The following is a 15,565-nucleotide window of genomic DNA, read 5'->3' as shown; positions in this document are numbered from 1 at the left end:
TGGCGAAAAAAAAATTGGAAAATTTATTTCTCCCTGTATTTATTTCATTTACATCTCCAAAATTATAAGGTTTTACCTTTTTACTTGCAACCCTTACTTGGGGATTATGAACTTTAGAATCTTATACTTTAAAGACTTTTCTCAGTCAGTTAAGTTGAGACTGAGTTTCAAATCTTTGTCCTTTTAGAAGAGAATAATAAACTACATTTGAAAAAAAAGGCAACTATTATCCTTTCAGAGTGTGAATCAAACTGCATAAAAACCAACAGAATGGCTTCTAAACCAAACCCCGGCGATCGTGCTAGGTTTGCTAAACTCGGAATGGCAATAACCGAAGAATTGACCCAGGCTTGCAGGGATGTATTAGAAATGGAGGTTCCCCCTGGACTGGTGTATAGCAAGGTGAAAGCATCTTCATTTTATTATAATATACGCCCCGAACAAGAAAAAAAACTTATATGCGCCAATAATAATGGCTATAAAGAATTTGATATTACGCTAATATATACACTGATAAGAAATATTTGTACAAAGGTTCCTCTTCCAACAAAACTTAATTGGGGTGGAAATACAATGCCAGCAGTAGGAGAAATAACGATTGGCGATGACATTGAGAGGATAAGGTTGATAAGAAATGGTGTGTTTGCACACATAAGCTCGGCGTCGACTTCACAGAGAGATTTTGATAATACGTGGTCAATCATAACTGATATCTGCCAAAGACTACAAACGTACACAAAGAAAGACTATATGTCTGGACTGAATAACATTCAAAGACAGGCCCTGGAGGAGGAAAACGAAAATGCTGTCATTAAAAAACTTGAAGAGGAATATGAAAATTACAAATCTCTCAAGGAAATGTTGTCATCTTTGGAATCTCATTTGAAAGAACTGAAAGCAGTATTGGAATCCCCCTCAAAAGGTGATTTTTTTAAACAATATTTCAACCAATCCTTTTTGTCTTACAAAGATCATCCGTTTTCACGGGTTTAATATTGTCAGAAAAGGAAAACGAGAGGAAAACAATAGAACCGAAAGATAAAGTGTCTAAACTAAACCTTTTTTTCATCCAACAACAACAATGGAGAGTTTTTCGACCCTTAAAAAGTCAAGATCTTGAATTAAACAGCAATAACTGTTATAATAGAAAAAAAATTGATAAGACCAGAAGTACTTTTTAGACGCATAGCAAAATGGAAACCTAAAGAATATCTATGATTCTGTGGTAAGGGATATAAATCTTACTGTGCTGTTTTTTTTAAATTACTTACAATTTACTATATCTCAGTCCTTGTAAACTCTTTTAAAGAGTCAGAAAGTTGCCCCCACGGAGGAACCACAACTCTTTATGCTAAACTCAAACCAAAAATTGTTTAAAGAATGATTGTGAAAAAAAAAATGAAAAGTAACGTTGGAGAAATGGCTTTCCTGACTGTTCCCTTAAAATTCCTTAATTTTTGGAATTCATTAGGAGGTCCAGACAAAGCAACAGTACTTTTATGTCTTAAATTTCACAAGAATACCCTGTTTAATAGAAAATGTGACATATGTAATTTCTATTTAACATGGAAATTCCTGTTGACAAATTCAGAGAGTCATGAAGCCGGAAGTACTTTACAGATGCATACCAAAACTGAAACCTAAACGTATGTAATTCTACAAACAGCTGTGCTGTGTTGAAAGATAACAATCACCTCATTGTTTCTTAACGACGTTGGATCCTGATATTTAAAGTCTTAAACTTTTTTTGTCAAGTATATTTTTAGCTTGTACACACATAGCTTAATTAAAAATCAAAACAAAAAATGGGGGTCAATATGCTTCTTTTGGCGCTACAGTACATTTAAAATGACCTTTTTGCACTGAATTTGTGTCTTAATCAAAAATAACATCCTCGACGTTTTCCCTCCAATATTTTTTATCCAAATAAATCATGGGACAAAGTATGCTATTATTCTCTTTTAAAAAAGATACATTAAAATTGTGACAAAGAAAAATTTTCAAATTGCTTCGCATAATCAATTATTTGACCTTTCTGCACTCACAAAATGTCATTTTTCGGGCATTAAAATTTAACAAGCAAGAAAAATATTTTAAAGTCTTAAACTTTTGCTGAATTTAAGTAGATTGATCAGAGTTATCTTATATATTCAGAAAAGAAAATCAAAAGTGGAGGTCTATGATGTTATTTTTTAGATATTACTAAAAAACTGGTAATTTTGTGATAAAATTGGCTCAATTTTTTCCTGGAGTTTCAGAATATATTTTCTATATTTGTCACAATATGATGATAGAATTCACAAAAACTGATTTAATTAATATTTTAGAACTAGCATTAAACATTTCAATGCACACAATAGCTCTGTGTGCAACCAGCATGGAAAAATAGGAATCTAAACTTAACAGTACTGTATATATTTCAAAAGGGAAAAATGATCATTTTCTTCTAAAAAAATCTTCCGCCACAAAATATAGTTCCTGGCTTAATCCTATTTGAATGGAATTTAATCGCGCTTTTTCATTGGATATAGTATAATTTGCATTGTAGAATCCACATTTAATGTTAGAACTTAAAAATAATGCAGAATTTTAGAAATAAAGGTCCAGACCAAAATCTGCTCAAAAGCTCAGGATCGAACGTCCTTAAATAAGTGAAAATTACTTTTTAGCTCACTTGAGCGGAAAACTCAAGTGAGCTTTTCTAATGACCTGTTCTAAATGTTATTCTAAATGATTAAAATGTAGGGCCAAGCCCCCTTCGAAGTGGAGGTAATTTTGAAAAGCAAAAAAAAAAAAAAAAAAAAAAAAAAAAAAAAAAAAAAAAAAATAGGGCGTAGTTGTCAAGGCCAACTTTTAGATAATGTTTGTTTGCCCTATACCGACTTAGGATGAAAAAATTGGGTCAGTAGGCAGGTGAGAATTTTTTAACAAGAAAATTTTATGTTCAATGCTGAATTTTCAAAATCTATTTCCCTGAATGCATAAAAAAATGACTGCTTCCTGAAGGTTAAAAAAGTTTTGAGTTGAAAATTTTTAGCCAGTCGATCGGAAAAGGGCAACCAAACAGTTTTTTTTTTAATATGCCCTAAAAAATCTTCTCAACGCAGCTATGTTAAGCTAGGCTGTCCGAAGGCTTAATATGCACTAAAACAAGCTGTTTTATTTGGTCTGTGTTGTGATATCAATTTGAAATTTATGTATATATAGTAAAACCAACTTGTGAAGATAGTTTTATCAGGTATCAAAAAACATGTTTTTGTGATGTCACATGACTTCGATGATCACGTGACGGTCACTTATAACATTTCCAAAATGTTGCATACGAATTACATCGGCACAAGTGATAAACAAAATTATTGTGAACTTTTTGTTATTTGAATTGTATCGTATTGTATATATAAAGTGCTGGGGCAGGTCTGAATTTTATTTATATAGTAACTATTTCACGAGAATTTCATCTTACTCACACATATATATGAGTGTATTTTACACTCTTTATTGCAATTTATACAAATATAGGCTATAAATAGGCTATAAATCAAATTATCCTCCAGCAAGATTCGATTAGAGATCATACCACTCTTGTAGATTCACACAGAATATCTTTAATTTATCCTTATTAATAACTTGTGCCAGTCTAATTTATACACGATGTATCAATTCTAACTCTATCTGCCGACGTGTAACAGGGAGTATTTCACATTCTACTTTTGCTTGATTACCCTGTATATCAGAAAAGAAAGAAATCATAATGAAAATATTCACCATTATACTAAGTTTATAAACAATCCAGACACCTGAATTCAACGCAGGTATGTTAAGGCTGTACCCAGATCATATTTCGGCGAATTTAGACTTTTTTCTTAAAATGTAACATTGATAAATCGGAAAAGCCATAGATAGAACATTTACTATTATTATCCAATGTATAGACGTCACTGAGTCTTAGGCTTAAAGAAGGACTCCACTACGACGTCATCACGTGACGTCTATAAATAGAAAAATTGCCTTAATGAAAAAGTGAAAAGTTCAACACTACCCCGGGGAGAATTCATTTCTTTTTGTAAAAATAATTATATAAAAACATCACTGGGTCTTGAAAATATGCTGCTAGAATCCCACTCTCCCGACACAGTAAATTTTTTTCCAAAGTTTCACATGAAACCTTACCAAAATTATTACAGTTTGTACAAACGATCAAGGAATTGTTATCAATTCATGTTAATCACACGATTCTAGCAGCACTTTCCAAGTACTATAGAATACAAGCTTTCGATACAAACAAAAATTATGCCTCAAAGTATGCGGCGTAGTGTTGAACTTTTGCAACTTTGTTGTTATAAAACGACAGAGGAAAGGCTGATCGGGATTTCAAAGCACTGCCTGTGTTCAATATAAGAAAACATGATAAGTAAATATCAGCGTACCTGATTCTTAATCTTTAATTCCTTATGAATCACACATAACATTCAGGGTATATGCTTCAAAACTCCCATTTTATATATTTGTTTACATGAATTCTCGTCACGTTTAACTTTCACTCGGCAAATATTTGATCAATAGTTATGACTTCATAGGTTTGGTATTTAACCCCCGTGATAAATGCTTAGCTATTTATACCACCCAAAAACGACAAGATTTTGTTTATATTATGTTTTTGAATGATTTCTTTCATTTCTTGGACCTGAAATTAAACTTTAAATATAGATATTAAGAAATCATTCTTTCTATACTTCACGTCATACAGCTTACTATGACGTCATATTGTAGAGGCAAGTAGGATATCTCTGGTTGTAGCCTTAACATACCCGCGAACATCAACGTAAAATACTTTGTACATGCCTTAAGACAGAAATGTAAAATGTATGACACTCTCTCTGTCATTCATGTCAGCTCAAGTTTGCAGTTACATGACGTCATATACTATTATGACGTCATATCTAAGTAGTTCAGAGAAGTGACTACTGCTGGTGCACTGTGATATTTTACAGACAGCCTTATCCTAGCCGCGAAGAACCTCTGGACCAGAAAATGTGAAAGTTAAGTGATTTTACATTGAAATATATAGGGAAAATCTTCTCAAGAACCACAAAAAGGGATTATATAGGGAAAACCGTTAAAACTCTTCTTTGCAAGAACAGCAAAGGCATGATGAATCATATTAATGTAGTAGCATCCGCAGGTAGTGTATATGGTGGCATATTTACGCCATCCACATAATTTTTGTCGACATAAGATATCGTGTCACGTCAAGATAACTATCTTGTCAAGTCAAGATAACGTACTGGTTTTATTGAGATACACCAACTCCTATCTCTTCTAGTCAAGATAAGATATCACAATTTGTAGTTAGGTCATTATTACACGCTGAAATATCTACGGATTTTTACATTTTTATGACAATGAGCACACAGCGGTTGTGACCGGTTGGAAGTGGATGTTCACTCCTCCATGGCACCTGATCAAACTTCTGATGTTTTTGGAGGTCAGTGTTTGCTTTGCTTCCAATTTGCATTGTTTGAATGGACTTTTGTTCGTTATCTCCATATTTTGTCGATTGAAAACAGCAATTCACAACTAACTGGGAATAGACATATCCTTACCTTTAAATAGTTATCAGTGTAACGTGTCACTAGTTCTATAGTTTTAGACAATCGTTAAAAACACGGATACAGATAAAATTTGCAGAAATACAAGAGAAATTACAAATTTACTTTCTCATAAAAAAAAAACCAAGCCATTACTTTAGTTAATATAATTACATGCACGTCCAAGTAGTATGAATTCATATATATTTTGAAATAGATTAAATATGCATCTTTCAAAATAACGTAAATTCCAGAGAAGGGATCAGGTGCCTCGGAGGAGTAAGCATCTCCTGTTGAAAGGTCACACCCGCCTGTGTATTGATCAGGTAGACGGAACATTTCGTAGTGAAGGATGACGTTTATATATTTTGAAATAGATTAAATATGCATCTTTCAAAATAATGTAAATTCCAGAGAAGGGATCAGGTGCCTCGGAGGAGTAAGCTTTTAGTTGACAGAAACGGGATGCTATAAAGTACGAGATGTTAAATCAATGCTATAACTTAATATCAATTTTAAAAAAAAAATTGATATTTTCTTATTTGAAGAAAATATACAAGAACAAAAGTAAATTGATGGTGACGCAGAGGAAATTCGGACATGATTTTTTCATTTTCATTTTTTTTTTTTTTTTACAGTTTTTTTCTTTCAATATTGTTCATAAAGTTATAATTTTATGTGATTTTTAACACCGTTTTGCAGATAAGTGTGTTAGCTTAGGTATTATTTCAAATAATTGATAGCATGGAATGAAGAATTCAAAAAAATATGAACAAAAACCATTCCAGACAACATATATCAAGAATTTGATCATTGACTCACATAATTTTAATACCAGTAGAATAAGGGCAATAAAAGTAAACTGAGGCTATGAATAGTTTAGTCATTAAGATTTATGTAATATAAAATTAAAAATGGGTAAAAATTAGAGAAATATCAGAGGAAATTTGAACTGAAATAATTAATAAGATTATAGTTCAAACATTCATTTTTTTCTTAATATTTATCAAAACTATTTCATTTATATAATATTTCAAAGAGTTTTGTTACGTGTTATTTTTGTAAATAAAGAAGATATTGTATAAATGTTAGAAATTGAGGTATTTTCCAAAAATTACTCAGGGGCCCAGCAGCTTGAAAATAAGGTCATTGACCTAGTTATTTGAAAGCGAATAATAACACTACAATCATATGTCTACGGCGTACAAAAGGTGGTTATTAGCTCACCTGAGCCGGAGGCTCAAATGATTTTTTTTTTCATCAAAATTTGTCCGGTATCTGTCGTCGTCGGCGTCGATGTTGTCGTAAACTTTTCACATTTCCTTTTTCTTCTCAAGAACCGCTGGGCCGATTTCAACGAAACTTGGCACAGAGTGTTCTTGGGTTAAGGGGACACAAGTTTGTTCAAATGAAGGGCCACGCCTTCTTCCAAGGGGGAGATAGCTAAGAAATAGTGAGAAATGGGTGGGAGTAATCAAAAATTTCTTCTCAAGAACTAATGGGCTAGAAAAGATGAAACATCTATGAAAGCTTTCTGACATGATGTAGATTCAATATTGTACAAATCATGAGCCCCGGGGGTAGGGTGGGGCCACAATAAGCGATCAAAGTTTTACATAGAAATATATAGGAAAAATCTTTAAAAATCTTCTTCTCAAGAACAGTACTAGTATAGCCAAGATTGGTAATATTTAAATGGAAGCATCCCAGGGAAGGGTAGATTTAGATTTGTTCAAGTCATGACCCCTGGGGGCAGGGTGGGGCCACAATGGATGATCAAAGTTTTACATAGAAATCTTTAAAATCCTCTTCTCAAGAACACCAAAGCCATTATAAGTGATACTTAGGTAGAAGCATCCTCAGATAGTGTGCATTCAAATTTGTTCAAATTATGACCCCTGGGGATAGGGTGGGACCACAATGGGCGATCAAAGTATTACATAGAAATATATAGGAAATATCCTTAAAAATCTTTTTCTCAAGAACAGTTCAGCCATGATTGGTAATATTTATATTGAAGCATCCTCAGATAGTGTAGATTCATTTTTTTTCAAATCATGACCCCTGGGGGTAGTATGGGGCCACAATGGACGATCAAATTATTACATAGAAATATATAGGAAATATCCTTAAAAATCTTTTTCTCAAGAACAGTTCAGCCATGATTGGAAATATTTATATTGAAGCATCCTCAGGTAGCGTAGATTGAAATTTGTCCAAATCATGACCTCTGGGGGTAGGATGGGGCCACAATGGGCGATCAGATTATTACATAGAAATATATAGGAAATATCCTCAAAAATCTTTTTCTCAAGAACAGTTCAGCCATGATTGGTAATATTTATATTGAAGCATCCTCAGGTAGCGTAGATTGAAATTTGTCCAAATCATGACCTCTGGGGGTAGGATGGGGCCACAATGGGCGATCAAATTATTACATAGAAATATATAGGAAATATCCTTAAAAATCTTTTTCTCAAGAACAGTTCAGCCATGATTGGTAATATTTATATTGAAGCATCCCCAGGTAGCGTAGATTCAAATTTGTCCAAATCATGACCTCTGGGGGTAGGGTGAGCCATTTTCGGTGATTAAAGTTTTACATAGAAATATATAGGAGAAATCTTCTTGTCAAGAACAGCAAGGCCATTATTGGTGATATTTATGTAGAATCATCCTCAGGTAGTGTAGATTCAAGATTCAATTCCCCCGGGGTAGGGTGGGGCAAATACTGGCGATCAGAGTACTACATAGAAATATATAGGAAATATCCTTGAAAATCTTCTACTCAAGAACATTACAGTCATGATTGGTAATAATTTTATGGAAGCATCCTCAGTTAGAGTAGATTCAAGTTTGTTCAGATCATGAACCCCGGAAGTAGGGTTGAACTACAGTTTATGATCAAAGTTTTACATAGGAATACATTGGAAAAATCTTGAAAAATCTTCTTCTCACAAACAACAATATCATGAATCTTCTCAAGAACAGTAAAGCAATGATTAGACATATTTCCATGGAAGAATCCTCAAGTAGTTTACATTCAAGATTGTTCAAATCATGACCCCCATGGGTAGAGGAGCCACAATTGGCGATCAAAGTTTCACATGAGAATACATAGGATAAATCGTTAAAAATCTTCTTACCAAGAATAGCATATTCATGATTAGTCATATTTATTCAGAAACATCCCTAGGTGAGGTATATTCCAATTTGTTCAAATCATATCCTCTGAGGATAGGACGGGCCACAATTAAAGATCAAACTTATGAAAAAAATCTTCTTAAGCTATGATTACTCAAAGAAATTTGAAAGCATTCTGAGTTAGTGTAGATTAAAATGTGAATAAATCTAGCCCCCTCCCCCCCCCCCCCCCAATCCAAGGATATAATTATGTTAGAGTAAAACGCATTGAAGACTTCAAATAGTGGAATGACCTGACATCCCTTGGAATGGACTAGCCTAAGGGTATATAATGCAAAGCTTTGGGAAAGTCAAGCATTCAGAAGCTAGCTGAAGAAGTTGGACGATTAATGAGCAATAAAGAAGTTAAGGTATTCCATCCTATTTCAATGAAATTGAATACATAACAGATATGTTGGTGTTGAATACTAGGTATATTTAGACAACTCTCATTTATTACTATTAATATGTAAGGGTGGAATGTGTCCTAATTTATGACCTTGAATTTTTGTAAGAGCTATCTCCCTCTGTTTTTGATTTTAAAAAAAATCAATTTTAAGGACAGACGATACGTTCCTCAATAGTATATTTTTTCCCCAAGATTTTGTCATTGAAGTATTGCTACCAGTACTTTAGCATGTTTACTTACAAAAACTTGAGGTACCTTACCAGGCATTTGTGCAATACCACAGGATGTTGTTTCCTATATAGTCCTTTTGGGAAAAACTTTATCTGCCAGTATCACACTTTTTAGTGCTTTGATTATTTTAAGACAAGGAGAAACCTGCTAAGAAATCAGAAGGTAATAAAAATTTTGATTATTTTTCATACATTACGAAGATTTGCAAAACAGATATTTGAGGAACTATCGTCTGACCTTAAAAAACTTATCTGGTAAAAAAAAAATCGTCATCAATTGTCATTCTATTTCTAATGTGGTTTAGTGCATTTTACCGCTACAGTATTTATTGATATTCTTATTATTTGATTTTTTTTTTATTTTTTAAAAAATTGCTCCATACTTCAATGCAATCTTTGTTAGGTAGTCACATGTACTTCTTAATTAATTACATTTTTGAAGCTTTCTATTAGTATATCCTTTTGTACTGTAAAATGCTTTAAATTAATATCAGAGTATTTTGTATGTGATTGACATTTAGGAATAGAGGATGGAAAACCTTAAGTGTAAAAGCAAAATAAAAGTGTAAAAGTTTTAAACACCAGTGAGAAGTATCCTAAGGATTTGTTGTTAAGTTCTGTTGTATTTAATCTAGGTGAAGTAAATTTGAAAGAAAAATTGAGACCCAAATCTTATCTATCACTGGGAACCTAGAAGAGAAACAGTGCAAGTAGTATCTTACCCAGTCCCCCTCTCTAGATATAAAGAAAATCTAAGTACTTTGTGATATAATCTCAGACAGAGCAGTTTTAATAATCATTCCAAACATTAACTCAGAAAGAGTAAAAGGAAAACCTATATATATCCCTTGTAAGAACCTGATCATAAACGTTACATAGGAAGTATCTTTGAAATCTCCTCCTAAAGAATAACTAAGCCATTTTTAGTCATATTTTTTTTTTTACAGAGGCAACCTTGGGTATTTTAGAATCAAGTTTGTTCAAATTATGACCCCCAGGGGTTGAGGGCTCAACAGAGGGTCAATGTTTTGCAGAAGAATATATAGGAATATATAGGAATCATCTTGAAAAAACCTTATTCTCAAGAACAGCAAAACCATGATTAGTCATGTTATAATAGATGCATCCCCAGGTAGTGTAGATTCAAATTTGTTCAAATCTACAGTGGGTAGGATGGGGCCACAATGAGCAATCAGTTTTAGATAGGAATACATAGGGGGAAAAACATTTAAAATTCTCTGTTTAAGAACAGCAAAGTCATGATTAGTAATATTGATATAGAAATGTATACAAATGTATCCTGAGGTAGTGTTGATTTAAGTTTGCCCCCCCCCCCTTAAAACTTTTCAATACTGAACTGATTTCTGCTTTAGCCCTCTTCAGTATTCATGGACATCTAGCAGGCAAAATGTCTTAGCTAGCAAGCAAATTGTTTTTGCCATTATAATGAGCATCTAACCCTATACAATCTGATCAATCAAATTAATGTCCCCAAGATCAAGCGATCGGGTTTTAGAGTGGGGGCTAGTATGGTCATATATTGAAAGATATTGAACATTGTACATCTTTTTTTCGAATATTTAAAAACCAAATTTTAGGCATCATTCCAGTATATACTTTGGTTGATTCGTCATATATGAAATATATATTAAGTGTGTTTCTTTTTTCAAACGCATTCTATTCATAAACTATTTAGATAACAAGCTACATGACTATGATAATGGTTATAGAATCCTATATATATTTTTTTGGTCACTGGAGTCCAGGGTTCCAGTTCCAGGTGAGACCAAAGTGGTCATAACTTAAGAAACCCTTTATAATCAGGTGACTTTCAAGGCCCATTGACCTCTTGTATTTGTTCACAGATGTTAATGGAAATGTAAACAGATTGAATAAAATCGTTTGGAATACTGCTAGATAGATTCAGGCTTGTGAAAGTCATGGTCCCTGGGTATATATGCGTTAAAAATACTGACAATTACTTTTTCATGAATTTAAGTGACACTCTTACAGGAAAAACACTGAAAGATGAAATTCTGGAAAACTGGATGGAAGAAGATGTTGACTTTATTCCTACAAGAGCGAGTGCAGTCGTGGAAGAAATGCTTAAACATCAAAATCTTGTTACGGTGGCTGGAAATTCTGGGTCCGGAAAATCAGCTCTTATTCAACACATAGCACTCAAGTATAAACAGCAAGGATGGAATGTCATACCAGTGGCTGAAGTGAAAGAAATTAGAAAGATCTGCTCGCCTGGCATCTCAGAAAAACTGTTTTTTGTTCTCAACGACCCTTTGGGTAAGGATTCTATAGATGTAGTATTGTATAATTCATGGAAAATGTGTAAAGAAACGCTGGAGATTTGCTTGAAGAAGGTTAAACTAGTGGTGTCATGTAGAAGATGGGTTCTGTACGATAAGAGAGTGAAGGGAATATTATTGGATGAATCCACAGTAGCAGAAATTGACGACGAAAAAAATAGAATGACAGATGTAGAGAAAAGAACGATCCTAAACCAGTACACACAAAATTTGAAACTGTCCCGAAAGTTTGTTTCAGAAATTATCAAAACAGAAGCTTACTTTCCATTGCTTTGTAAGCTTTTCTCTAGGGATTCAGAATACAAGAAGGGGGTTGATTTTTTCCAATGTCCATACAACTTTATTAAAAAAGAAATTGAAATGTGGAAGAAAACAGAAAGTAAGAAATTTTGCGCTCTGATTCTGATTGTTGTCTTTAAAAACAATTTGGATATCGATGCTATTAAAGGGAATAAAAATTCCATGAAAAAATATAAAGACATATTAGGAATGTGTGAATTACAAGAAAGCACAAATATTTCAGTCATTCGCAGTACTCTTCATGAAATGAAAGGATCTTACGTCAAATGTGTCGGGCATGCTTTTCAATTCCTCCATGACTTCATTATGGAGATAACGACATTGGTTTTTGGTGTTGATTGTCCTCAGGAGACAATACAGTACGCAGACAGTGGTTTTCTGAGACGACGGATGAAGATTGAGAAAAAAGAGAAAGACCATGATCCCTTCACAATTTACCTGCCTGAAGTGTACATAGGTGATCTTGTGGACAGGTTTATCACTGACATTCAGACAGAAAATGTGATAGACGTACTCTTAAATCCATGTTTAAGGAAAGAAAGTGTGATCAGATGTATAAAAGAAAAAATTGACTTGCCTGAAGTTCTTCCAAAGCTTCTTTTAATTATGGGATGTGAAATAGACAAATCAGAATTTCTTAAATCATACCGGAGTTTTACTTTGTCTCGACTTGGTTTTCTTGATTTGAAAGGTGAAACATGTCCGCTGATTGGATTCATTACATTTTGTCATGATGATATTTCTATATTTCTTTTGAAAAACATCATTCAATTGACAACTCGAGAAATGCCCATATTTTCTGCTATTTGCGCAAATGGTGATTCAAAGTTCTTAGAGTTTCTTAGCCAAGAGTATAAAGAAACAGCTATGTTGGAAAAGTGGGGAATATTGTTACCAATTCATATTGCTTCTGTATTCCATAGCTTTTCAATCATTGAAGAATTGGTAAGACTTGGTGCCAACGTCAACATGCTTACGACTGATAATGAATGGACACCGTTAATATTGGCAGCATATAATGACGAAGAACATTTAAAAGAGGCTGGTAGACAGACAGAAGGAGGAAAAAGACGTAATAAAACAATTCTTTGCTTATTAAACAATGGAGCTGAAATCAATTTATGTGGTATTAATGGAGTCAGTCCTCTTTATATAGCTTGTCAGAATGGACATGACAGCACGGTGAAAATATTAATGAGCAACGGTGCGGACATCAATTTTTATCATAACGATGGTACCAGTCCTCTTTGGATAGCAAGTCAAAATGGACATGACAGCACAGTGCAACTATTACTGAGTAAAGGGGTTGATGTCAACTTCTGTAACAAGAATGGAGTCAGTCCTCTTTATATAGCTTGTGCAGCCGGACGTGACAGCACAGTGAAAATATTACTGAGCAATGGTGCAGACATCAATCTTTATCATAATGATGGTACCAGTCCTTTGTGGATAGCTTGTCAAAACGGACATAACAGCACGGTTGAATTTTTACTGAGTGAAAAGATGGACGTCAATTTCTGTAACCAGAATGGAGTGAGTCCTCTTTATATAGCCTGTGCAAATGGACATGACAGCACGGTTCAAGTTTTACTAAGTAAAGGAGTTGATGTTAATTTCTGCAACAGGAATGTAGTCAGTCCTCTTTATATAGCTTGTGCAGCCGGACATGACAGCACAGTGAAACTATTACTAAGCAATGGCGCAGACATCAATTTTTTTAATGACGATGGTACTAGTACTCTGTGGATAGCTTGTGCAAATGGACATTACAGCACGGTTCAAATTTTACTCCACAACGGCGCTGACATGAATATATATCATAACGAAGGTGCCAGTCCTCTTTGGATAGCAAGTCAAAATGGACATGACAGCACAGTACAACTTTTACTAAGGGAAGGAGTTGACGTCAATTTCTGCAACAAGAATGGAATCAGTCCTCTTTATATAGCTTGTGAAAACGGACATGACAGCACGGTGAAAATATTAATGAGCAACGGCGGAGACATCAATCTTCATCATAACGATGGTACCAGTCCTCTTTGGATAGCAAGTCAAAATGGATATGACAGCACAGTGCAACTATTACTGAGTAAAGGGGTTGATGTCAACTTCTGTAACAAGAATGGAGTCAGTCCTCTTTATATAGCTTGTGCAGCCGGACGTGACAGCACTGTGAAAATATTACTGAGCAATGGTGCAGACACCAGTCTTTATCCTAACGATTGTGTCAGTCCTCTTTGGATAGCTTGTCAAAATGGACATGAGAGCACGGTTCAAGTTTTACTGCGAAAAGGGGTTGATGTTAATTTCTGTAACCAGGATGGAGTCAGTCCTCTTTATATAGCCTGTGCAAATGGACATGACAACACGGTTCAAATTTTACTTCGCAACAGCGCTGACATCAATATAAATCATTACGATGGTGCCAGTCCTCTTTGGATAGCTTGTCAAAATGGACATGACAGCACGGTTCAAGTTTTACTGAGTAAAGGGGTTAATGTCAATTTCTGTAACAAGAATGGAGTCAGTCCTCTCTATATAGCTTGTGAAAACGGACTTGACAGCACGGTGAAAATATTACTGAGCAACGGCGCGGACATCAATCTTTATCATAACAATGGTACCAGTCCTTTGTGGATAGCTTGTGCAAATGGACATAATAGTACTGTTAAAATTTTACTGCGCAACGGCGCTGATATCAATCTATATAATAACGATGGTGCCAGTCCTCTTTGGATAGCAAGTCAAAATGGACATGACAGCACGGTACAGCTATTACTGAACAACGCTGCCGACATCAATTTATGTGATAAAAATGGCATTAGCCCCTTCCATGTAGCCTGTTACAAGGGACATGACACCATTGTACAACATTTATTGAACAAAGGCTTTGACGTCAATCTTATTGACAACGATGGTGCTAGTCCTTTGTGGATGGCTTGTCAAAATGGACATGACAGCACAGTTCAAATTTTACTGAACAAAAACGCTAGCTTAAATTTATGTGACAAAGATGGAAAATATCCTCTGTGGATAGCTTGTCAAAATGGGCATGAAAGCATTGTTAAACTTTTACTAAAAAACAACGCAGACATCAATTCATGTAACTTCAATGAAGTCAGTCCTCTGGATATAGCACGTAAAAATCAACATGAAAGCACAGTTAAACTGTTAATCAGTGAAAATGTTGAAATAAATTCATGTAACAACAATGGAGTCAGTTTTCCGAAGAAAGCTCGAAAATAAGACATGATGGCGAGTTAAAACTTTGACTGAAATTTGGCGCAAAGTTGAACACATGATTCTAGTATGTAAACGTTGTTTTAAAGACATTAATGATTGCTTTAAAATTCATTGATATAAATGTACATGTATTTTTGAAGAAGTAAAGGCACCCTCTAAAAGTATTTTAACTATTCTAAAATTTCTTTTTTAAATTCCGAAATTTGATCAACTGACAAAAATCGGGGCAAATTTACTTTTAAAGTGGGGAAGTAGATCGATTTTGTCCACCAGAAGTCCCTCTGCTCTTTA

The 15,565-nt window shown here is 34.1% G+C and overlaps 1 protein-coding gene across 1 annotated transcript; it reads left to right on the top strand.

The window, feature by feature from the left end:
- The first annotated feature begins 270 nt into the window (after positions 1 to 270).
- On the top strand, positions 271 to 15,277 carry LOC133193235 (uncharacterized). The gene is made up of 5 exons (XM_061329196.1): positions 271 to 922; positions 2,693 to 2,711; positions 6,005 to 6,027; positions 9,544 to 9,573; positions 11,424 to 15,277. The coding sequence occupies exons 1-5, from the start codon at positions 271 to 273 to the stop codon at positions 15,275 to 15,277; spliced, it is 4,578 nt and encodes a 1,525-aa protein (XP_061185180.1).
- Positions 15,278 to 15,565: the final 288 nt, after the last annotated feature.

Source organism: Saccostrea echinata, unplaced genomic scaffold, assembly GCF_033153115.1.
Source record: "Saccostrea echinata isolate AGI-Se365-2 ecotype Australia unplaced genomic scaffold, CSIRO_AGI_Sech_v1 ptg000027l, whole genome shotgun sequence".
Taxonomy (NCBI): domain Eukaryota; kingdom Metazoa; phylum Mollusca; class Bivalvia; order Ostreida; family Ostreidae; genus Saccostrea; species Saccostrea echinata.
The sequence above is the reverse complement of the archived record's forward strand: the minus strand, read 5'-3'. Positions and strand labels throughout refer to the sequence as shown.